This window comes from Nelumbo nucifera, chromosome 1 (genome assembly GCF_055504915.1).
Source record: "Nelumbo nucifera cultivar China Antique chromosome 1, China Antique-T2T, whole genome shotgun sequence".
NCBI lineage: Eukaryota > Viridiplantae > Streptophyta > Magnoliopsida > Proteales > Nelumbonaceae > Nelumbo > Nelumbo nucifera.
The window spans coordinates 35,450,523-35,475,776 of NC_142649.1; the positions used below are offsets into that span (position 1 = coordinate 35,450,523).

Consider the following 25,254-nt stretch of genomic DNA (forward strand, 5'->3'; position numbering starts at 1 on the left):
GAGAAGGTTAGGGTTCAGGCCACGATTGAAGGTAGCGATCAGAATTTTCTGGGTAAGCCCTTTTTTTCCCTTGAGATTGCTGTCAGTCAAAATAGGTTGGACCTATCTAGGAGGAGTGGCCGAACTCTCCTATTTTTTCTCAGAGGTGATCAGTTTTTTAGGGTTTGTCATTAACCCTACGGCTAGACTTGACTGTGAATTCTTTTGGAAGGTGCAACTGAGCATTGTTTATGTTCTCACAGAGGTTTTCCTAACCCTACGATTAAAACCCTAATTCTGCTTCAGCATTACAGATTGCTTTCTAAGTGGTTTTCAGACCTGTTTTGGCTTCCGAGCATGTTTTGGGGGTGAGACCTGTTATCGGACTGCTTATATTCTGATTGTCGATTGGTTTCAGATCAGATCTGAACTGATTTCATACAAATTTCTAATTGTGATCAGTTGTTTAAGTGTTGTTTTCTATTGCAGTAACCCTAATAGTTCTTAACTACTGATTCTTAACCAAGAATGGAGTTCAAAAATCAGGGAGAAGGTGTTTTTGGGAACAGCAGTTCTGGTAGTATGTCTGAGACTGCGTTTCAGATTACAACAGTGAGATTTGACGGATCCAATTACTTGGAATGGGCCCAATCAGCCATGATGGCTATTGGGGGAAGGGGAAAACTTAGCTACCTATTGGGAGATGTGAAAGAACCTTCCAAGGAGGACCCAATGTATACCAAGTGGGTTCAGGAGAACTACTTGGTTATGGCATGGCTGCACAACTCTATGCAGCCACATATCAGCCGAAATTACTTGTGGGCAAAGACAGCCAAGGAGATATGGGATGTCATGAAAGAGACCTACTCCCAACCCCTTAATGTTGCTAGAGCCTATGAACTGAAGTGTGAGGTGAATAACCTTAAACAAGGAGAGAAACCAGTCTCTGTTTATTTCTCTACCTTGAAATCTCTGTGGCATGAAATTGACCATCTGGAGACTCTTGAGTGGGAAAGTCCAAAAGATGCACAGACCCATAGAAAGCAAGTCGAGACAATAGGGTGTTTGAATTTCTGACTGGCCTGAATTCAAATTATGACATTGCGAGACAGCAGATACTGACAAGAGACAGTGTGACCCTATCTCAAGCCTACTCCCTAGTGCATAGTGAAGAGACCAGGAGAAAGGTCATGATGCAACATCAGCCCTTCCCCCCAGCCCTGGTGGCAGTTAAACCTAAGTCTGGGGGTGATACAGAAAGGGACATGAAGAAGGAAGATAAACGGGATCTAGTATGTGAACATTGCAAGAAACCCAAGCATACGAAAGATACATGTTGGAAGCTGCACCCTCATTTAGTCCCAGCAAAACTGAGGAATAAAAAGGGTAATGCTCATATGGCTGTGAATACTGATTCTGCATCCTCGTCGGGCACAAAAGGCACGCCCCTAGATACCTTAGTTGTTGTTCGGGCTGCCCTAATACAGTTGGAAAAGGAGGTTGGGAATTTAGCTCAATCACAATCAACCCCTGCCACATCAGCATTTGCTCATTCAGGTACTTGGGCCTCAACTTACCATGCTTCAGCTCCAGGTAACACTGAACATTATTGGGTAATAGACTCAAGTGCATCTGACCATATGACTAGCTTGCCATCACTGTTCACTACTTATCACTTATCTTCTGGTAGAGACAAAGTATCCATTGCTGATGGCTCTCTTGTTCCCATTTCTGGCAAGGGTGACATCAAGTTATCTGATACTATCTCTTTATCCTCAATCTTGCATGTTCCTAAACTTGATACTAATTTGCTTTCAGTCAGTATTATTACAAAACATCATAACTGTTCAGTAACCTTTTTCCCTGACCGATGTGTTTTTCAGGACTTGGAGACGAGGAAGGTGATTGGGACTGGCCGTGAGACGAATGGGATCTATTTGCCTGGAGAGAGATCTAATTGGAAAGAGCCTATGGATAAGAAGTCTTTTGTTTCGCAGTCTATGAGTCTGGTTATGCTCTGGCATAATCGGTTAGGTGATTTATCTTTTCAGTCTTTGAAGAGTTTGTTTCCTACTTTATTTGAGTCTATTGAGATGTCAAATTTGAGATGTGAGAGTTGTGAGCTTGCCAAACATTGTAGAACATCTTATTCCTTGAGTAATAAAATAAATAGTAATTCTTTTGATATTGTGCATACCGATGTTTGGGGGTCATATCACATCCCTTCTATGGGTGGGTATAGATATTTTTTGTTGTTTGTTGATGACTATACCTGTTTTTCTTGGGTCTACCTTATGCGTTCTCGAGACGAGGTTCCCGCTCTGACCCAAAACTTTCATCAAATGATTTTAACCCAGTTTGGGGTCAAAATCAAAGTCCTCTGATCTGATAATGCAAAAGAATACTTTGCCAAGCCACTGGCCTCTTATCTACTCGATCATGGGGTTATTCACCAGAGCACTTGCCCTCATACACCACAGTAGAATGGGGTTGCCGAGAGGAAGAACAGGCACATTTTGGAGGTGGCTATAAGCATTATGTTTACCTCCAATGTGTCTATCCGTTTTTGGGGTGATGTTATCCTCACGGCAATGTATCTCATTAATCGGGTTCCTTCACGGGTTCTTGATATGAAGCCTTCGTTTACCCTTCTATACCCAGACGAGGAGTTGTTTAATGTTCCTCTTAAAACCTTTGGTTGCACCTGTTTTGTTCAGCTTCTTGGACCTCATCATTCCAAATTTGACAGGCCTCCAAATGCATTTTTCTCGGTTATGCACAAACTCAAAAGGGTTATTGCTGCTATGATCCTATTTCAAGGAGGAGATTTGTCTCGATGGATGTCACCTTCTTTGAGGAGGCACCTTATTATCCTAGGGTTTCTCCTCAGGGGGAGAGTAGTGAGAATTTGGGTCTTTTTCCTCAGGGGGAGCACAGTGAGAGTGGGGTTAACTCATCTAAGGTTGTTCCTTTACCCATTCCATTGAGTGATGAAGGTGGTGAGGGTTGTCAGAGGGATCAGGAGTTGAAAGACTATCACAGGCGATGCAGGCAAGTTGATTCCGGTCATCAGCAGTCCAGGCCAGTCCCAGTTCCTTCTGTGGATCCAGATCCAGGTACTACAGTCCCAAGGCCCACTGAGATACCTTCCACTGTTGCTACTTCCCCTCCTTCTGATGACCTTGACCTCCCTATTGCGGTCCGTAAAGGGAAACGGCGTTGCACCACATCCACAACTCACTGTATTTCCCAGTTTCTATCCTATGATCGCCTGCCTCCCTCTTACAGGTCCTTCCTCACTTCCATTGCTAATATTCCTATCCCCAGAACAGTGCAAGAAGCCTTATCAGTTCCAGAGTGGAAAGATGCAATGAAAGTTGAAATAGATGCCCTTTTGAAAAATAAAACTTAGGAGCTAGTTGACCTACCCAAAGGAAAGAAACCAGTTGGATGTAGATGGATATTTACTGTGAAACATAATGTTGATGGCTTCGTTGAAAGGTACAAAGCCCGGTTGATTGCAAAAGGGTTTACTCAGACTAATGGTATAGACTACTTGGAGACTTTTGCCCCAATAGCCAAGATGACCACTATTAGCTCTTGCAGCAAGTTACTCTTGGCCCTTGTTCCAGATGGACGTTAAAAATGTCTTTCTAAATGGAGACTTACAGGAAGAGGTCTACATGTAGTTGCCCCCTGGATTCTATGATACAGAGACAGGTAAGAAGGTTTGCCGACTGAATAAGGCATTGTATGGATTAAAGCAGTCCCCTAGAGCTTGGTTTGATAGATTCAGACTAGCCCTTGGAAAATTCGGTTATGTACAAGCCCAGTCAGATCATACACTGTTCGTTAAAAGAGTGAACTCTTCTTTGACCTTGCTTGTTGTATATGTGGATGATATTGCAGTGACAGGGAATAATAATAGTGAAATTGAGTCCCTCAAACAGCTCCTTCATCAAGAGTTTGAGGTGAAAGATCTTGGTGCACTGCGATATTTTTTGAGTATTGAGGTTGCTAGATCTAAACAGGGGATCTTTATCTCTCAAAGGAAGTATGTTCTAGATCTGTTGGCGGAAACTGGAAAGTTAGGTGTCAAGCCTGCCGATACACCCATTGAACAGAATCACAAGATCAATGCAGAGGGTGGAGAGCCTCTTGAAGACAAAGTTATGTTCCAACGGTTGGTTGGAAAGCTCCTATATCTCTGCCTCACACGGCCAGATATCAGTTATGCAATCAGTGTTGTCAGCCAGTACATGCATTCCCCTAGAACTACTCCTCTTCTTGCAGCTGAGAGAATATTAGCATACTTGAAGAGATGCCCATGTAGAGGTATACTGTTCAAGAACAATAATCACATGAAGGTGGAGGTCTATATAGATGCTGATTGAGCTGAGAGTGCTGATGACAGGAGGTCTACCTCTAGATATTGCGCCCTTGTAGGAGGTAACCTTGTCTCTTGAAGGAGTAAGAAACAAAATGTTGTTTCCCGCTCTAGTGCTGAAGCTGAATACAGGTCAATGGCTAACGGAGTGGCAGAAATCACTACTAGAAGAATTGGGTATTGATTATGATAAGCCCTTGATGCTGCATTGTGATAATAAGGCGGCTATTAATATAGCTCACAATCCGGTGCAGCATGACAGAACTAAACATATCAAAGTTGATCGACATTTTGTCAGAGAAATGGTCTCATCACAAGAAGTGTGTCTCCCGTAATATCACCTCCAACATGCAGCTCGCAGATCTTCTCACCAAGGCTGTTCCAAGGAAGAAGTTAGAGGCAGACCTATTCAAGTTGGGATGACAAATATCTATTCCCAACTTGAAGGGGAGTGTAGAGAACACTGATGTGGGCCCCACGGCTGTGGTCCCCACTGTGTTCGTATGACAGCACATGTAAGCTTTGTTAGTTATGTCACTGTTAGCTGGTAGTTATCTTAGACAGCTTGTTATTTCAGTTTATTATTTGTTTTATTTGCCATGTAAGCATTAAGGGCAATTCTGTCCTTTCCTACATTTAGTGAACATAACCTATAAATATTGAGAGAGTGGCAGCGGCAGGTTCATTCGATCTGTCCCTCCTTTCAAAACCCTTGTGTACTTCTGCTTTCTTCTCCTTCTCCCTCTTCTACTTTTCTCAATCCGAAATCTATTGGAATTCAAGACTGACTATAGTCTTGATCGACTACTATGGGGAATAATTGAATTTCACCTAAACAGGTAACTGAATTCCACTCTTATTGCAGGAATATGGGTTTTGCATGGCCTATTCTGTAGTATGGATTTTTGCAAGTCCATGCTCTTACCGTTGGAACACCAGCGAGTGTCGAAAACCCCATTTTCTGCTAATATTGTTCACTCATTCTTCTTAACATAAGACAATTTCTAAGAGGTAGGCAAAATTCTTAATATAAGACAATTTTTAAGAGGTAGAGAATTGTAATTAAAATTATAATACCATTTTTTATATACAGGTTAAGAATTTAAGACCCTAACATGGGCTTCTTTGGGATTGCCTCAAGGGGCTTGGTTGGGAGTCACAATGCTTAAAAAACACAGAAAGCACCAAAAAATAAAAAGGTGCCTTTGTAAAGGGGCCACACTTGGGCCAAGTCTAGGCACACATTTTAAATCACTGGTTGTGAGGCAGTCAAAAGATATAGAATACAGAAAGGGAGTTCACATATTTTCTTCCACCATTTCCTCTCTCTGTTCTGCTTTCCTTTCTTATCCCTAAGAAAATTCCGTCCTGTACGTTTTAAATCACTGGTTGTGAGGCAGTCAAGAGATACAGACCAAAGAGAGGGAGTTCACATATTCTGTTCCACCATTTCTTCCCTCTGTTCTGCTTTCCTTTCTTATCCCTAAGAAAATTCTCTTCTGTTCTTTCTATTCTTTGCTAAGCAAAAAATTACATGTTAAACCAAAAAATATAAGAGTAAATTCTGTTATTATCTCCTGAGCTTCTCTGATTTTGAGCCTGTGCCTCCAAGATCCCTCCTACATACCTCCCAGCCAGCCTACTATCACCTTGGAATCACCTACTATCACCTTTACCCCTTTAAGTCCTTACAAAGAAGCGTTCAATACTGCTGTAAATGAATCCCCAATTCCAACATGACCTGAAAACAGAGTCATACATCCCCTGCATGCTTTCTGAATACTCCTATACCCGATGGTCCCAGGTTGCTTAAGCCGCAACCATCAAAGTTCAATTTGAAGTGTAATACTTGTGGTGGGCTCCAATCAACTGGTATTACTAATTTGATTGGTGCAGAATCAGCAACTTCCTAACAATTCCTTATAATGTCACCAGACGTAATAGGCTTCAAACAAGTCCAAAGACTTGACTAACTTTGAGGATGGAGTTAGAATGTTTTATGTCCTATTTTCCTAGTTACAGAAGTTGGCCTTTATCAAAGGTTTTACTGCAGACCACTCAATCATGAGAAAGAGTGGGATCATCATAAATAGGATCTCCATAAAAAAAAAAAAAAAAAAAAAAAACTCCAACTTTGAGGATGCCCTTCCTGTTAAAGAAATTGTAGTTTCCTGATCTAAGAAGATGAAGATACACCAACTTGGAAAGTATCAGAAGCTTTTATCCTTTATAATCATTCAATGGCTCCCACTAGGAAGAAATAGAGGAATAAGACAATCTTGTTCTATATTGTGAAAGTGAAAACCAACTATATGTGCTAGTTCCTGATCACATGCAGAATTTCCTTTTAGTAATTTGGATACCCGAAAACATTATGGTGTTCGAAACAACTTGATGCAGATTATATTGTAAGAAAATGGTATAATTTGCACTTGATTCTTTTGTTAGGAGGATTCTCCCCCAATTGACCATGTTCGTTTTGAAGATTACTAACACAAGCAAGGGAGAGTGTATAATTGGCATTCTATTTTCACAAATCTCTCCTCTTTTTCATAAATGGCCTTTTACCATAAGTTACAAGGAGGAAACTAGGTTGGTTATGTTGATACCCCCTATAATGGTGTAGAATTCAATCAATAAATACAATTGGATGCATTCCGTAAGCTAGAAAATTTGTTGATTAAAAGCAAAGAAAAAAAAGGTCGAAGCTTCCAAAAGGATAGAGGAAAGAATAGATCAGAGAGTAAGAAATGGAATCTTATCCTTTAATGGATTCAAAGTCGTTGCATAAACCATATAGTTTGTATACTAGGGTTTTGATCTCCACCCTTGTTAGCAATGTTGTCAAACTCCAACAAGACACGAAACCATTTTGGTCACTAGATCTTGGATCACATGGTCTGGCTGTTCAACCCACTCAAATATAAAATTCAAAAAAAAAAGAAAAATTTATAAAGTAGCAAGTTATTCTAGATTGTATTTTAAAGCTATTTTTAATCAAGATAAGCTTAAAATAATAAATAACATACATTGTAACAGGCATGGTTTTGAAAACCGGACGGTCAGACCGGTTGACCTAGGAACCCGTCACGAGTCCAGGTCCGGTCTTGAACCACAAAACCATCCAACCGGGCTTCGGACCAGACAGCCCGGTTTTCAAAACCGTGGCAACAAGTATTAACAAATACCAATTTCATGTAGGTTTGACCAAGTCAACACGTCTAAGAACTGGGAAGCTTACAAACTGTTTTGGCTTTAGTTCCATGGTTCTGATGGTCCGACTATCTAGTCCAGTCAGAAATCAACAATGCTGCTTGTTAGTTTTGATGCTTATCTTTTTCTAATTGATAAACTGTCTTGTCATCTATCAAAAAATTACAAAAAAGGGAACTAATTATATTCTGCTTTTATATTTTTCCTTCCCTAACCCCCAGATTATATAAACACAAGTCCAAACAACTCATGTAACCACATATTTTCATGACAGATAAAAAGCAACTTCAATTTTAAAGACACATAAAAGAACCATGAGAAAATGGAATACCAGACTCTCTATCCCATTCCCGAGGCCTTCTGCAAGCCCTGAAAGCAAATCCAAAGAGCAGACAATAAACTCTCTGTCATATTGAACCCCAGCAGACACAGGATCAACCTACAAAAAAGGAATCAATAAATAACAAATGATCAATTAATAACGAAATATATCAGTAAGAAGTGTATGTAATGCAACCAGTAGAATGGGCTGCAGAAAGTAGTGAGAATAACCTTAGTGCCAAATATCAGTAACAGGATCAGAAGTTGGAAGGGTGGACCTGTAAATTTTAGAAGGTCCAAGAGTTTAGAGTGGCTCTAAAGTATGGGCATATGTTTGTGTGTTCAGGCACAGAGGTCAGTTACACAGGGCTGCTTCCAGCTAACCGGGTTCTTAAGAAGGGTGGACTGGATATGGACCCATCTTCTGCCATTTTAGCATGAATTGGCCACTCGCTAACTTCAACCCTCATTTTCATGCATATCAATATCAAGACAAAATCTTATTACCAAACAAAGTAACAGCACCTTGTCCTTGTGCTTATGCATGTATATAATATTTATATATGTAACTTACGCATATAAATAGATGAATATAAACAAGGGCTCCACTGAGTTGCTACTTCATCATTTCCAAATTACTCGAGGAGAAACGAAATTTGAAGAAAAAAAAAAAAAAAACTTCATGTAGTGTGCAGGAAGGAGGATAGAGGGAGTGGATGATGGAGAGCGAAGTATTAGTACATATAAATCCTTCTCCCAGTCTTCCATAGTTTCTTTTTTTTCCCCTTCAGTTTTCTTTCCTAGTTCTCGGTTCTCCACACCAAGGATCAAACTATTGATATGCCTGATACACAAAAATTGTGTATCACGAAATTCAAAGGGACAATCACTTAGAAAATAAAAAATTAAGTTTGGAAAATTGAGCCAGGACATTGCTAGGAAGGGTATTACCCTTCAAAAGTGGTCAAAAAACTTAACTCTCAGGATTCAGTGTATCAGTGACCCTAAAAACTGATACAATACGTCCCTGTATTGTAATGATACTTTGATCCTTGTTCCACACCTTCTTTTCTCTTTTTCTCTTGTTTTGTCTCTCTTGTTGTTGGAAATTCAATTAATAGAACGTAATTAGCCCCCTCTACTTGCAAGAGACAGGTTTAATTGAAGACGGGAAGTGCTTGGATAGTTAAGAATATCAAATAAGAATGATATTAATAGCCAGCAATGATAGTTAAGAATGATATTAATAGCCAGCAATGATAGTTAAGAATATCAAATAAGAAAGAAACCTTTGCCAGTTGTTGAGTCTGGATGAGGTTTAAACACCTTTGGAATACAGGTTCAGCAAATTGAGAAAATCCAGGACCAAGTGCCTGAAAGAGGTAACAGACAATTGTTCTATCAGAATCATTATATTTCTTAGCTATCTTCATTTATGATTAAGATAGGGAACACTCAACATTTTGCAGATAAAAAGGAACTGTATACAACATGATAAATGTTTTACTTTAAAAAAAATAATTTTTTATCAATAACAAGATGACTTATATTATAATAGAAAGAAGGATGGGCAGGACAAAAAGAGCCATCATACTAGTGTTTGCATAGAACCCTCTGTTTTTCTCCCTATCCACACATAACCAGGGAAGGCACAGGATATTAATAGTGGACAAAAAAAGGTAAGAGGTCTAATTTTTCTGTGTCCACTTCCACAGAAGTGGGGTATCCACTTTAGATAGTCATAGAAAAAAGTTCCCTATCTAACCAACTCTTGTGAGAAACAAGAGCTCTAGTGGGGGTTAGAAATCCAAGTAACTTTTCTTGATGCTTATCTCACAAGAGGGCATCTAGTATAGCTCTTTGTTTACATATATCTCATTTTTCCATGTTACCACTCACATCACACTTGAGCAATTCTATGACCACAGACATACCCAACACATGATTCATTGACTGCAACTGTAGACCCCCCATAAACATAAATGACCTTAGAAAAGAAAAAGGAAAAAATTACAAACTGAAGATGAAAAAATGATTTCAACTGTAAACCTCCAAAAGCTTCCTATTTAAACCCAGAAACAGTTGCATTCCCAGAACGTTCAACTTTGGACACTACAGAATGAGAAACATAGGGTGGCAAAAAAGCAGTGTCAGTGGAAGTTTTAGTGTTAACAAGTTGAGATTTCATCTGAAATGAACAGATTGATCTTGCAGTACCATGAGTGACATAAAGAACCTGAAGACAAGATTAAATAATAAACACAAAAAAATACCTGCGCTATGGATGTGAAACACTCAAGCAATGGAAAAAGATCTTTGTCTGAATTTGCAAGTTGCTGCCACTTTGAGATTAATGGAGGCATCAAAATATCAAGATACCTTGGCTGTCATGTTTACAATAGAGATTAGAACGCAAGTAACATATGCCATTATAGCATAACATGCATTGAACTATGACCCGTGTCAGCACTGTCTCTCTCAAAAGGGAAAAAACAAATAACAAAAAAGGGTAGGTGGGGCCGTGGGTGAATATAACCATCATATTGCACATTAAGGGGCAACTGTTTGGTCTAATGGTAAAATCTCAGGCTGACAATCGTGAGAGTGCGAGCCAACATCTGAGAGAGGTCACTTTGTGCAAAGGAATCTGCCGAAGGCTAGGTCATTGTCCAATCAACCCCTCCCAAGGCCCCAGAAAACTGGAACTTTTATTGGGTAACAGCCCTTTATAATATTGCAAAGAACAGGAGAGAGAGAGAGAGAGAGAGTACTTGATTGAGCTCCCCTCCAACAGCATCTGCTAGTGTACCAATAGCATCATACACTATCCGGAGGTTACGTTTCTGAAAAACAGTTAAGAATAAACACAATGAGAAACAGAAAAAGAGTTATAATTAGGATGGCAATATAAGTGGAATCTGAATTGGCACTTACCATGCACAATTAGAGTCAATTGATCAATAATGCATACAAAATGCAGAACAAAATACATTATAGAAAACAAGAAAAAAAAAGCAAAGGAGAAAAAACAAAGACCTGATATTTCCCAAAAGCACATAAAAGGTGCTGCAGAATTATTTCCAAGTGTGGCGCCAACTCTTCTGCAGCCTCCTGCTATTAAATAATGCCTTGAGTTCTAAAGAACTTTACAAGAATAAATGTAGCTATTCAACTCTTGTTACAGAATAAACCTCTTCAAGTGTAGCAAAGGCTGAACAAGCAGCTTCTTGAACTCGTTTGTTAGTGTCCAATATCCTTCGTAAAAGACCCATAAGAACTTTTTCAAATTGTTCATGACCTGTTTGATGGCCAATACCCTGAACTTGGCAGGAAAAAAAAAGATTTTTCAAGCAGATTTTAAAATTTCATGGCACCAAAAACTAGAGATCAATTAAAAAACCAAGAAAAAAGAACAGTCTCACAAGCTCAAAGTATTGAACATCTACTGAACAATTATATCTGTAACAAGTTGCATTCTAACACAGTATATATGAATGAGAATGTTAGGTAAATGATCCAATAGCAATATCAATTTACTTTATGTTACTAAAATAACAAGGTATGGTCAATTTTACATGACACCCTTTATAAAGTCCATAACACAACAAGCATGTCACCAGGGATTAGAGACAATTAATCAACAAAAGGAACAGAAGATTTTGGTAAAACGATCATAAAAAGAAGGAATCAAAAGCAATGAGATTACCATTCCAACACCAGGATCTTATAGATCAATTAACCCATATGGCAAATAGAACCCCTCATTTGATAAATTTTCAAATTAATTTAAAACCCAACCATAGTGACATGTTTGCAGAGCCAAACCTAAAATAACATAAGATGAATCCATTTCCTGAAATTAAGTCATTTAGGATTTTGCAGTCAGTATATTACAATCACCCCAGAGGCCTTAGGAATAAATTTGGAGATTCAAGAGAAGATATGAAGCAAAAGCCAGTTTATTGGACAAGCATTAAATAAAAATCCTGTCATAGGTAGCAAATCATAATGACATAGTCATTCACCACTTTGGAGGACTCTAAATTGCCCTTCTTTCATCTTGAAGCTCCCCCAGACCCATTGGTGTCAATGGTATCTGTAGGTACAAGCACTTCATTGTTAATAAACTTAAATATGACCAATACATAACTTTTGCTCGCATTTAGGGCACAGCTCTTCAAATTGCGAAAAATGATTTACTTGTTAGGAAAGTATAAGGAAAAAGAATTACATGTAATAGATGTTATGTTCTCTTGTTTTATAAGGTTAAATGTGTTGTTTAGTATGTACAAGAAAGGTGCCACGCCCCATCACAACAACAATAATAATAATAATAATAAATAATAATAATAATAACGGTAACAATAACAACAATAATAATAATGCATGTTTTCTTATTACAAGGAATGTGCATGAAAGGAGGGCATTGCTTTGTGCAATGGTAATACATCAGGTCATGAGAATGCAGTTTTAGATTTGAAAATCCCCACTTCATGCAAAAAAAAAAAAAGAAAGAAAAAAAAAAAAAAAACAAGCACTGGTGTTTTTAATAATCCAACCTGAAAGTCAGGAATAAGAAAGAGAGGAAGAACCCAAGAGAAGAAAAGAGAGAAAAGGCATTCATCAAAAAAAAAAGGAGAGAGAGAAAAGGAAGATCATGGAAGAGAAAGTTAACTCTCCAACTCATTTCCAACTCCTTAAATATTAATCACCATACAAGAACCACACATTTAATATAAGGAAAAGGACTACACTTCCCCTATGTAATAAACTTCATAATAAAAGACAAAGCTACCCTCTCAAAAAATAAAATAGTGTATTTCAACAGTATCCAGACTACCCCTCCCAAGACATGGATAGCCAGGACCATCATTGGGCAAGGGACCTTAGGCACATAAATGAAGGTGAATAAGAAATGATTCATCTTGACAACACTCAGCCTATACAAGATGCATGCACAGTCTGGCTAAATGTTTGATGTTTTTTCAAGATGATTGTACTACAGGGTGAAAGCTCTTCACCATTACATAACTATTTACACATTTCAAATCATTTCAACTCTCCAGCCTCTGCTTTTTTTCTTTTTTCTTTTTTTTATTTGTAACAAACAAAATTTTATTATAGACAAATAAACAGAAATTTACCCAAGCAATCGGATCAACAAACACTAGAAAACCAGCACAACACATACATTAGACTCCCCCAAGAATCTCCCTCCAAAAGAGCTCTTCCTTGTTTATCCTTTGTCTAGCTAGTCCATTAGCCAAGATGTTCCCACATATCAGATTCCACCTAAAGGTGGCATTCAGATCCTTTGCAAATACCTTGACTTCCCTCAGGAGACATCTGTATGTCCAGGTTCCCCTTGCATTATTTCTTAACCAGTACACTACTACTTTAGAGTCTCCCTCCATATGATGTTCTTCCCAGTTTCAATCTTTGTAAACAGCCAATAATTCACCCTTGTTGAGTTTCTATGCCCTTCGGGTCTTTGAACTTTCACAATGAAACACGATAATCGGTATTGTTAATATCATTTTTCTTTCCTTTCTATTATTTTTTTTCCAAAAAAAAACCTATGTTAGAACACAAAACATCAGAAAACCATAAACTGCAATTAATTAGAAGCAATCTTGTTAAAACCTACGATTCATGATTTGAATCATGAATCCCAAGGGTTTCGATTTGAATCTTATGTCCAAATCCCTTTCTACAAAAATCTTACAATTTTTGTTTAAAACCTGCAATTTGAATCATAAATCATACGATTTATACAATTCTTGCGATTCAAATCAATTCAATTAATTATTAGTTCTTTACTTTGTCATTTTATTTTGTTGCTATTTCGTTTTGTCAAGGGTGACTTGTTTTAAGGACCTTACTAGAAATTGACATATTTTCACTATTTAAGTCCACATGTTAATTTTCCATCATATGTAGGACAAAGAGTCATTGTATTACAGTTTCTAAGAAATTTCAGCAAGTGGAGGATGGCTTTGAATGGGTTTTAACAAATCTCTATGGTCCGAATGGGTATAGGGAGAGGAATGAAATGTGAGACGAATTGGGAGATATAAGAGGGTTGTGGGATGGACCTTGGTGTATTGGCGGAGACTTTAATGTGATCAGGTTCACTGAAGAAACAAATAATAGGAGACAGGGCATTACAACCAGCATGAGAAGGTTCAATCAGTTCATAAATATGTTTGAGCTTAAAGAATTGCCTCTCCTTCACAATACTTGCACCTGGTCCAACCTCCAAGCTAGCCCTATTTGTTCTAAACAATATAGGTTTCTTTTCTCGGTGGATTGGAAGGATTGTTGGGGTGGTTTAGTGACTAGAGCTTTGACCAGGCTCACTTCAGACTATTGGCCTATCTCCATTTGCAAGGAGGATCTTGTTGGAAAAGGGCCAGCTCCCTTTCGGTTTGAAAATATGTGGTTGTGTCATCCAGGTTTCATTCAGAGGATCAGAGAGTGGTGGGGGAAGCAACCCAAGAGCTGAATGAAAAGGGATGAAATTTCACAGGAAGTTGCAAGAATTAAAATCTAGAATCAAGGAGTGGAATACTTTAGAGTTTGGGAGGATTGAAGAAAGGAAGCAATCTTTGATCAACCAAATTAAGGAACTAGATAAAAAGGAAAGGGATACCTTTGAAGAAAGAGATAAAGAAATAAGGTGGTCCTTAAGAAAGCAATTGGAAGATGTTCTACACAAAGAGGAAATAAGTTGGAGACAAAAGTCAACACTCAACACATAAGTGGATTAAGGAGGGGATAGAAATACAAATTTTCCCATGCTTTGGTTGTTGGAAGGAAGAGGAGGAATAATATCTCCAGATTAGTAGTTGACGGGGTGCCCTTAACTAGTCAAGATGAGATTGTTGGGGCTTTCAAAGAACATTTTAGATCAATCTATAGAAAACCTTTGCAGGAAAGAGTTTGTGTTGAGGGCCTTGATTGGTTAAGGATCCTAGGGGAAATGAAGATTTGGTTGGAGAGGTGATTTGATCAGGGGGGGAAATCAGGGAGGCTGTCTTTTCCATGGATAGAAGCTGTGAAAACCTTATTTAGTCCTAGGTTACAATAGAGAAGAAGGAGAAGAAGAAGGGTTCGGCCAATAGAGGAAAATCAGTCCTCTCTCTAGTCGACCCACTTGTATTTATCTCTAATAACATAGTTACAAGAAAGACCATATTGTCCCTCATAAGTGATGGGACACATAACTTAAACTTAAATAAAACAAACCTTTCACTCTCAAATAGATAAACCCAAATGACCAAAATACCCCTGTTTTGTGTACTCTAACACTCCCCCTCAAGCTGGAGAGTATATGTCATATAGTCCCAGCTTGTCACAAATATAATCTACTCTGCCCTGAGACAATCCCTTCGTAAAGAGATCTGCCCACTGATTTCCTGAGCTCACATGAGATGTGGTTATCACTCCACTTATCACTTTCTCTCTCACAAAGTGACAATCAACCTCAATATGCTTGGTTCTCTCATGGAAGACTGGATTGGAAGAGATGTGAACAGCAACTTGGTTATCACAGTATAGTCTCATGGGTTTGTCAACCGAGAACCCCATCTCTTGTAGCAAGTTTTTCAAACATACTAGTTCACATGTGGTATGAGCCATAGCTCTGTACTCAGCTTTTTCACTACTCCTTGCCACCACTGTTTGTTTCTTGCTCTTCCAAGTTACAAGATTGCCACCAAGGAAGGTACAATACCCTGTAGTTGATCTCCTGTCTGATATAAAACCAGCCCAATCAGCACTTGTATACCCTACTATTTCAAGAGTCCCTCCACTTTGGTATAGCAAACCACGATCTTGAGCACCCTTCAGGTACCTAACAATCCTTAGAACTGCTTCCCAATGAGGAATCCGAGGATGTTGCATAAACTGACTCACCATACTCACAACAAATGATATATTTGGTCGGGTAATAGTCAGATAATTCAACTTTCCCACCAACCTCCTGTATCTTCCAGGATCATCAAACTCTTCACCTGCATCAACACTCAACTTGACATTAAGTTCCATAGGAGTCTCTGTTGGTTTAGCACCTAACAGTCATGTTTCTTCAAGTAGGTCAAGAACATATTTTCTTTGACATAAGTTAATTCCATGCCTTGACCTTGCAACTTCTATTCCTAGGAAGTACTTCAGCTCACCTAAATCTTTGTATTGAAGTGGTCCTGTAGGAATTTCTTCAACCTGTCAATCCCATTACGGTCACTCCCAGTTATGACAATATCATCCACATACACCACTAGCAAGATTTCCCCATCTTTTGAGTCATTGTTGAACACAGAATGATCTACCTGACACTGTTTCATCCCAATGTCTTTCACTACTTCACTGAACCTGCCAAACCATGCACGTGGAGATTGTTTGTTTCAGTCCATAAATTGCCTTTTTGAGTCTACAAACCTTGCCATCCTCCCCCTGAACAACAAACCCTGGCGATTGCTCCATATACACTTCCTTAATGAGATCACCATGTAGGAAAGCATTTTTTATGTCAAGTTGCACAAGAGGCCAATCATACATAGCAACTAATGAAATCAACACCCGAACTGAACCAATTTTAGTCACAGGAGAAAATGTCTCCATATAGTCCACACCATACAGATGAGAATAGCCCTTGGCTACTAACCTGGCCTTCAATTGCTCCACCCAACAGCATGCTTACCAGGAGGAAGAGTAGTGAGTTCCCACGTGTGATTGTGTTGTAGAGCAAAGAGTTCCTCTTCCATGGCTTGCCGCCACCCTAGGGAGGGAAGGGCTTCCTGGACAGTCTTGGGAATGGAAACAGATGATAGCAATGATATAAAGTTGCGATAAGAAGAAAAAAGGTGAGCAGCTGAAACATAGTGTGAAATAGGATGAGAAGTACAAGTGCGTTTACCTTTCCGCAGGGCAATAGGAAGATCAAGGTCCAAGGGAAAAGAAGCAATGACAAGATCTATCGACGAGGGCTGAATTGGAGGAGGGGCCGGTGCTCTTCTGTGAGTATACACTTTTCTGATTTGTGGTCTCTCAATAGTAATTGGCACGGGAGATGAATCTGCAACTGGAATGGGAACCACAGGAAGGGGATCCGCAACAGGGACGGGAAGAGGAACTATGGGGGAAGGAGAAGAAACCACAGTATCCGAGAAAAAAGGAACAGATTCAAAGAAGGTGACATCGGAGCACACAAATGACTTATGGAAGTTAGGGTTATAACACTTATACCCTTTCTGAGTCCTTGAGTAGCCAAGGAAGATACACTTAGTAGCTCATGCATCTAACTTGTCTAAACTAAGCCCCAAGTTTTGAACAAAACAAACACATCCAAAGACTCTTGGGGTGAGAGGAAACAGAGACAATGTGGGAAACAACACCGAGAAGGGGGGTTGACTTCCAAGGATGGACATGGGCATCTGATTGATGAGAAAATTGGATGCGAGGACAGCACCACTCCAAAAATGCTTTGGGACATTCATATTAAGCATCAGACTTGCATAGTATTCCTCCAAGCTTTGACTGCCTTGCTTCAGATTAAAGTACTCTTGGTATAACTGATACACCCTAGTTGTATTGTCTTGCCCATAATACAATTTCTTAGCATGATCTCATATTTCTTTAGTTGTATCTAGGAACATAAAGTTTACGTTAATTTTTTGTTCCATGCTATTCCACAGCCATGTCATTATTTGTGCATCTTCCTGTTCCTAGTCACTAAACCCTAGAGAATCAAAGGAGGGTTTCTCCTCTCTCACATGTTTTACTTTTTTCTTGGCTTTTAAAAACACCTCCACAGATTTTGCCCAAGGTACATAATTCTCACCATTCAACTTAATAGATGTCATTTGAACATTTAGGTAATCTGGAGAAATCATAACGCCAATTTTATTGTCATTCCCATCTGCAATCGATGCCATCTTAACTAATTCACCTTACCTCACAAAGAAATCCCTGCTATATGTAGAGTATTCACCTTCAAATATTCAGCACAACCTCACACACTTCCACAAAACTTATCTCACTTTCAGCACCACCAACTTCTTCAAATACACATTACACATCAAATACAAAAGCTTAAATCACTCAGTCATTAAATCAAACACAATTACTGCACACTGCAAAACCACTCACACACCAAATACAAGAGCTGAAATCACTCGGTCATTAAATCAAACACCTACACTGCACACTGCAGAACCATTCACACACCAAATACAAGGGCTGAAATCACTCAGCCATTAAACCAAACACTTACACTGCACTCTGCAAAACCAACTTGTACTCAGCTGAACACTGTTCACCCGAACTTGCTCTCTTCATACCATCGAATAGAGAGCTTCCTACCAATCACCACAAACAGCCACTGCACCACAAACTGGAGGCATGAAGGCCTCCTACAGAGAAAAACAACCACTCCTTTTCAACCTTTCCCTTAATCTCCCAGTGGTTCTTGAGAAATCTGCAAAACCCTAGAGAGGAGGGCAATAAAAAAACTGGGTAAACCAGAATAAAAGAGCAAGACGAGCAGATCTGAACTTGTTACATGCGCTCTGATACCATGTGAAAACCTTATTTAGTCCTAGGTTATAGTAGAGAAGGAGAAGAAGAAGAAGAAGAAGAAGAAGAAGAAGGGTTCGGCCTGTAGAGGAAAATCAGTCCTCTCTCTAGTCAACCCACTTGTATTTATCTCCAATAACATAGTTACAAGAAAGACCATATTGTCCCTCACAAGTGATGGGACACATAAACTTAAATAAAACAGACCTTTCACTCTCAAATATATAAACCCAAATGACCAAAATACCCCTGTTTTGTGTACTCTAACAAAAGCAAAGCTCCAGGACCTAATGGCTTCACAATGGCATTCTACCAAGATTGTTGGGACATTTTGGAAGAACATATGTTAGGAGTGTTTGAGGAGTTCTATGAAAGAGGAGTAATTAACCCAGGCCTTAATTCGACCTTCGTTACTTTGGTGCCAAAGAAAAGTGATGCAGCTCATCCTCATGAGTTTAGACCTACTAGCTTGGTAACTAGCCTCTACAAAAATATAGTGAAGGTCCTTTCTCTGATGATTAGGGCTGCTCTCCCTCTTATTGTCTCTCCGAATTAGGGTGCTTTTGTAAGGGGTAGGCAAATCACTAACCAAATCCTAATTTCTCATGAATGTGTGGAGGACTACAAACGAGTTGGAAAAAAGTTTTGTTAGTAAGTTGGACTTGGAAAAAGTTTATTATATGGTGCATTGGTCATTCTTGGTGGAAGTTTTAAGGAATTTTGGATTTGGGGAGAGATGGTGTAAATGGATAACAGGTTGTGTTAAGACCTAGCATTTACTCCTTGTTGGTGAATGGAACTATGGTGGATTTCTTCCCAACCTTAAGAGGGATTAGACAAGGAGATCCCCTATCTCCCTTTCTTTTCACTCTAATTGTTGAGGTCCTTGAAATGCTTATTGCTAGGGCAAACTCACTTGAGTTGTTGAAGGGCTGGAAGGTTGGTCGGGCCAGTGTTTCAATTACTCACTTGCAATTTGCAGATGATACTTTTCTAGTGAAGGTGGCAATGAGAACTAGGTTAGGAATCTAAAGCTGACAATACAACTCTTTGAGCTAATCTCCAATCTCAAAGTGAATTTCGACAAGTGTTGTATTGTGGGTGTTAATGTGGAAGAAAGGGAGATGTTAGAGTATGCAAATATCTTGGGGTGTGACTTGTGAGGTGTCACAATGGTCGTTGAAGTATTTAGGATTTCCTTTGGGGGACAATTCAAAAAAGAGCAGTTTATGGGACCCAATAGTTGAAAGGTTTGTTAAGAAACTTACTTCTTGGAAGAAAAGTTATTTGTCTTTAGGGAGAAGGATCACTTTGATAAGAGATACTCTAGCCAACCTTCTTGTGTATTTCAAGTCTGTTTATAAGATGCCAGGAATGTGAGCAAAAAATTGGAAAAGTTGACGAGGGACTTATAGGAACCAGGGGAGGAGAAAAAGGACCACAGAGTTAACTGGGAAATGGTGAGTAGGAGCAAGAAGTTTGGCGAGTTGGGTCTAGGCAATCTACAAGAGAGGAATACAGCTCTGTTAGTAAAGTGATTTTGGAGGCTTCCTATGGATAAGGACAAGCTTTGGGCTAAGATAGTGATTGGTACACATGGGCTTGCAGCTGATGATTGGGATGTTGGATTACTGACTGGGGCTACCAGAGCCTCTCCTTGGAAGTCTATCCATGCTATCCTCCCATCTTTCCTACCTTTTATTAGGTATGACCTCTGTTCTGGTAACCTTATAAAATTTTGGGAACAGGTGTGGGTGGGTAACCTCTGTTTGAAAGAAGAATCCCCTTCTGTTTTTGCCTTGTCTAGATATAAAGAAAAACCCGTGTCCTCTTTTTCAGTTCCTTAAAACTGGAGCAATGGTTTTGATTGGGATTTGGGGTTGAGGAGGGGTGTGAAGGATTCAGAAATTGATGATGTTTTGGACTTGGTTCATATCCTTAATGGGATTTACTTGAATTCCTCTACACCTGACAGTCATATTTGGACCCTATCCTCCTCCAGTGTATTTTCTTGTGCTTCTTTCTTTAAGGCCCTGATCCAACCTTTTGACTCTTTGGGGACTTTTCCCGGTTAAGGAGGTTTGGGGTAATCCCGTTCCTCCAAGAATTGGAGGTTTTTGTTGGGAAGTCTTCCTAGAAAGAATTAATACTTATTAATTTCCTGTCCATTTGCAACCTTAGTTTGGGAATGGTTTTTTTCATTGTTTTGGGTGCAGGTGGTCTCCCCCGGCTACTGTGCAAAGCTTATTTGCCTCTACTTTCTTGAGATGGCCAAGGAAAAGGGGGCGAGTATTATGGAGATGTGTAAGGACAGCTGTGAGCTGGACTCTATGGGAAGAAAGAAATGCAATATTATTCCTAGACAAAGAAAGAAGTAGAGAAGTTGTCATTGAAATTATTATGGTGAGAGTAGTTCTTTAGGTAAAATCTATGAAGATTTCTGCTGATTTCTCAACAGGTGATATCATGAACAAATTGAAGTGGCTAGTTCTGATTGCCACAATCCTATTATAAAGCCTGCTTGGTCTCCTCCAATATTTGACTACATCAAGTTGAATTTTGATGAGACTAGTACTAGGAATCCAGGCCCATCTTGTATTGGAGGGGTGTTTAGGGACAATGAAGGCAAGATCATTGATCTTTATTCAGGCCCGATTGGAATAGGTGACTCCCTAAGGGCTGAGGTTATGGCAGTTAATGGAAGGTCCGCAAAAGGCAAAAGATCTGAATGTCAGAAATCTGATTGTAGAAAATTATTCAAAGCTGGTTTTGGATTGGCTGCAAAAGGATGATAAAGGATTCTGGATCATTAATAATGAAAAAAAGAGATTCAAGTGGATGATTCAAAATATGGAAGTGCGGTTCAGTTGGGTTAAAAGGGCAGCAAATGGTTTTGTTGATGTTTTAGAAAAACAAGGAGTGCGGAGGAATCAGTTGTTTTGGGCTCAGCTGTAACAGTGTTTTTGTTTGTGGAGAGTTAAGATAGTTTACCTCTCCCTATTATAGTTGTCAAGGTGACAAGGCGCCCTTGGAGGCTTGCCTCACTCAGTCGCCAAGAAGTTTTGTATATTGTCAAATAAAATACTTCTAGATTGTTGTTTTTTTGAGATTATAATTATAAAATAGATATTATTAAACAAAAATATTCATTTTTTGTGTTTATAAACTAATTTCTTTTTATTATTTTCTTATTTGTTAGGGTTTAATCAACACAAATATTGCTAACTGCTCAAAGACTTCAAAATCTGGACCAATATGTAAGGGAAGAACTTAAAATTTTGTCTAATCAACACCTTTTCTTTTCTTCTCTTCCTATAACAAAAATAGGGGTTCAGCCCCCTATATTTTTTGAATTTTCTTTTCTTTCTTCTTTTGCTTCTCATAAATATGTTGATTTTCTAGACTTGACCATGAAGTTTATAATTTTCTTATGAAAATTATAGATAGTTATTAAGGAAATATGGTTATGGAACCTAGGGAACTACCCTAGGATATGTGGTTTTTACTTATAAAAACCCATCGCCTAGGCAACTAGGCAACAAGGCGCCCCCCCATCGCCTAGCCTCACCTTGGCACCTTGAAAAAACTATGCTCCCTATCTTGTAATTCTTAATATTTCTAATGAAATTCTGTTATTGATCAAGAAAAAAAAAAAAAAAAGATAAAGAGTCACTGTATGTGGCTTATTTGACTTTCAAGTCAAACTTGAATATATCATCTTAGACATCTATTGTATAAGTGGTGAACTTTATTGATTTAGGTAGATGCATGGTAGATATGGACTAAAAATATGGTAGAATCACATTTCTATATATATTTTGCCTTTTATAATATCTATATTTAACAATCTAACGATTTACAATACGATTCACGATTCGATTCGATTCAATTTTCTCTACAATTTACAATACAAATACAATTTTCAGAACATTGATTAGAAGGTATGCCACAAAGAATAAATCAGAAAAGAGTAAGAAAATAAAAATAATATAAATATTTAAAGCATGTAACCTGTGGAAAAAGTGTAAATTTACCTGAACAACAAATTTACTATATCTAGAGAGTGTCCAACAAGTGATACTGCGAATGAGAGGAAATTTATCATCTAACAGAGGGATGAGAAATGCCACAATCTGCACATAGAGTAAGAATTACTTAGCATAAATTGAATATAATGAATCAGCATGTAAGCATGATTTCCAGTAACAAAGAAGAATAAAAGCACAAAAGGCCTCAACTGCAATCTACTGCATGTAGAATCCACATATACTTAAAACTTGAAAAATAAAAAACAAAGAAAGAAAAGAAAAGAAAAAGGATTTAGAAAAGCAGGAAAAGCTGGATTAGATTCCAAGCTTCCAATCAAGAGGCCCAAATACAGAATTAATTTAAAGCAACAAACTAAATAGGCTTAATCAATTTTTAAAACGCGGAGGCGTGACGCGAGGCATTCCATTACCTAGAGGCATTGATGCGTAGTTCAGAATGCAAGAGGCGTAAGCCTCCCGAACACAATGAGGCATAAGTCTCCTTAAGAGGGGGGTTAGGAGGAAAGGGAGGAGGATGAAGAGAAAGGGGGGATCTTATTTTTTCTTTATTTTTAATGAAAATCTTTTATGTTAAGAAGAATAAAGATGCATAACATTAGTTGAAAGGGGGGGTCTTGTCAAAAAGGGGGGTAGGGGGGTCTGGGGGGTGAATCCCTCCAGCCGAAGGGGCAGGGGGCAAACCACTTTCTCCCTATCTTTTCATCCCTTCCCTTTCCTTTTTTTTTCTTTTCTTTCCTTTTCTCTTTTTTTCTTCTCTTTCTTTTTCTTTCCCTTCCCTTTCTTTTCTTTTCTTTTCCTTTCATTTCTTTTTTTTTTCTTTTTTTTTTCCGTCTTTTTATATAAGATGCCCATGAGGCGCATGAGGCGTACGCCTCTAGCACGCCTCATGAAAAAAATATATGAGGCGTACGCCTCAGAGGTGTCAGCACCTCTGGCATACATACGCCTTTTAAAATACTGGGCTTAATATATCATTTTTAAAACAGGAAGAGCTTGGCAGTTTCAGTCAAAATTAAGAATAAGAAACACAATTATCCAGACCTATTTCCAGGAAGTTCAGGTAACAATTGGAACGTACATGATGACTAGCAGAGAATATTGAATAAAATACAAAAACAAATGAATAGTCAGGAATTGTCTTGGACAGGGAATTTAGCAACTCAAATGAACCATGATGTCTATGCCAACTTACCTCCAAAGTGCTTATACAATAATGTTTTCAAAGATATGTTTATGCTAATCAGCAGTGAAATTTATACCTCGGGCAAATGGGGGTAGAGGCCATTAATGCAACCTTCAGCAATGGCACCAATAGCTAGAACAGCAGCTTCCCTGTCCTTCCAGGTTGTATCATCAGCAGTAGCTAGCTTAGCTTGAACTAGAGGCATCAATGTTGGAAGAATCTCATCCCCAAACACATTTGAGAGGATATCTAGAGCGGCTGCACTGCATTTCCTTAGATTCCAAATGTTGACAATGTCATCATCCTGGAAAAGATAAATCACATAATGATCAAACAAAAAAGCAAACCAATCTGGTGAACTTATTCTGCTGACAGCCAGTAAAGCACACAACATCACCAAATTATTTACCACCCAGAGTCAGTTAATGGGAAAAGAGGTTATAACATGAATTTAAAAATTAAAAACAACATGAATAAAGATAGATAAATGAGATGTGAAACTTGAGTTGATACATCATCTTCCATGCTATCTGCTCCATGAAACCGTGATGAATGGAAACGAGGCTTCAGATCCTGAAAATGCAAGCATCTTAGCAAGATCACTCCCAGTAGATTTTCTTTTTCAATGTATAGCCACGAGAGAATAAACTAAACTAAAGAAAACATAGGAAGTCATGGACATAATTCATCACCTGGTCTCGATCAGGGAAAGACTCATCTTCCTGCACATATGTACTAGGAGTTAATAAATATCAATAAGAGTAACTCTAACTACACAAAAAAAAAACAAAATTATCCTTCCTAAAGCAAGGCACAAAAACCTCAAATATCCAACCAGTATCCAATCCACAAAACCACCCAGAGACCAGCAGAAATATGAAGCACAACCACAGCCATGCCAAAAGGACCCCAACCACAACCACATTTTCAGAAGTGTCTTCTCAACATGATATTGGAATGGGAAAAAAAACATAATCCAGAAAAACTTTACCTCTGCATCAACAAGTGATTCATCATCCTCAGCATAAACCATGTTTGACAGCAAAACCTGCAGATATGGTTGCAGCATGAACAATAAAACAGCAAAGTTTTTGGATACATATATAAAATGCGTATGTATCCATGCATGTATGTATGAAAGGGAGAGACTGAGAATTCAATAAATGAGGTGAGAAATACTGGAACTAGGCGTGGTAGAAAATCTCTCAAGCCATCTGGGTGCAATTGAGCTTCACAGTATGCTGACCTGAGAACCAAAACCAAACACTAGAAAATAAACTTCTAGAGGCAAATTGTTTCATAATGATGAATACAAAGGTTCATAAAATCTAACATCATCCCGGTATCCATTGGCCATTCCCCATTCTTCAGCACCAAGGATCACATTAGCCAAGTCATATACCTCACCTTTGTATAGAGTCTGAATCCCTAAAGGGTCCACTAAAATACCAAAAATAGCATAAAAGAGGTTACATCAAAAAGAACTAAGATCTAACTCAGTCCCAAATCAAACGGCAAAACAATACCATATAAACAACTGAGATCAT

The 25,254-nt window shown here is 38.6% G+C and overlaps 1 protein-coding gene across 2 annotated transcripts in view; it reads right to left on the reverse strand.

Moving 5' to 3' along the window:
- LOC104608273 (transportin-1-like) overlaps positions 1–25,254 on the reverse strand; it is an 83,679-nt gene that overhangs the window by 36,668 nt on the left and 21,757 nt on the right. For both annotated transcript variants that reach the window (XM_010274207.3, XM_010274206.3), the window contains exons 8-19: positions 24,887–24,953; positions 24,699–24,755; positions 24,400–24,429; positions 24,221–24,280; positions 23,784–24,011; positions 22,510–22,608; positions 11,092–11,217; positions 10,937–11,011; positions 10,672–10,743; positions 10,174–10,284; positions 9,190–9,273; positions 7,911–8,018 (exon numbers count right to left, since the gene is read on the reverse strand). In XM_010274207.3, the coding sequence (XP_010272509.1) occupies positions 7,911–8,018; positions 9,190–9,273; positions 10,174–10,284; positions 10,672–10,743; positions 10,937–11,011; positions 11,092–11,217; positions 22,510–22,608; positions 23,784–24,011; positions 24,221–24,280; positions 24,400–24,429; positions 24,699–24,755; positions 24,887–24,953 (1,117 nt within the window). The remainder of the gene's footprint in view (positions 1–7,910; positions 8,019–9,189; positions 9,274–10,173; positions 10,285–10,671; positions 10,744–10,936; positions 11,012–11,091; positions 11,218–22,509; positions 22,609–23,783; positions 24,012–24,220; positions 24,281–24,399; positions 24,430–24,698; positions 24,756–24,886; positions 24,954–25,254) is intronic.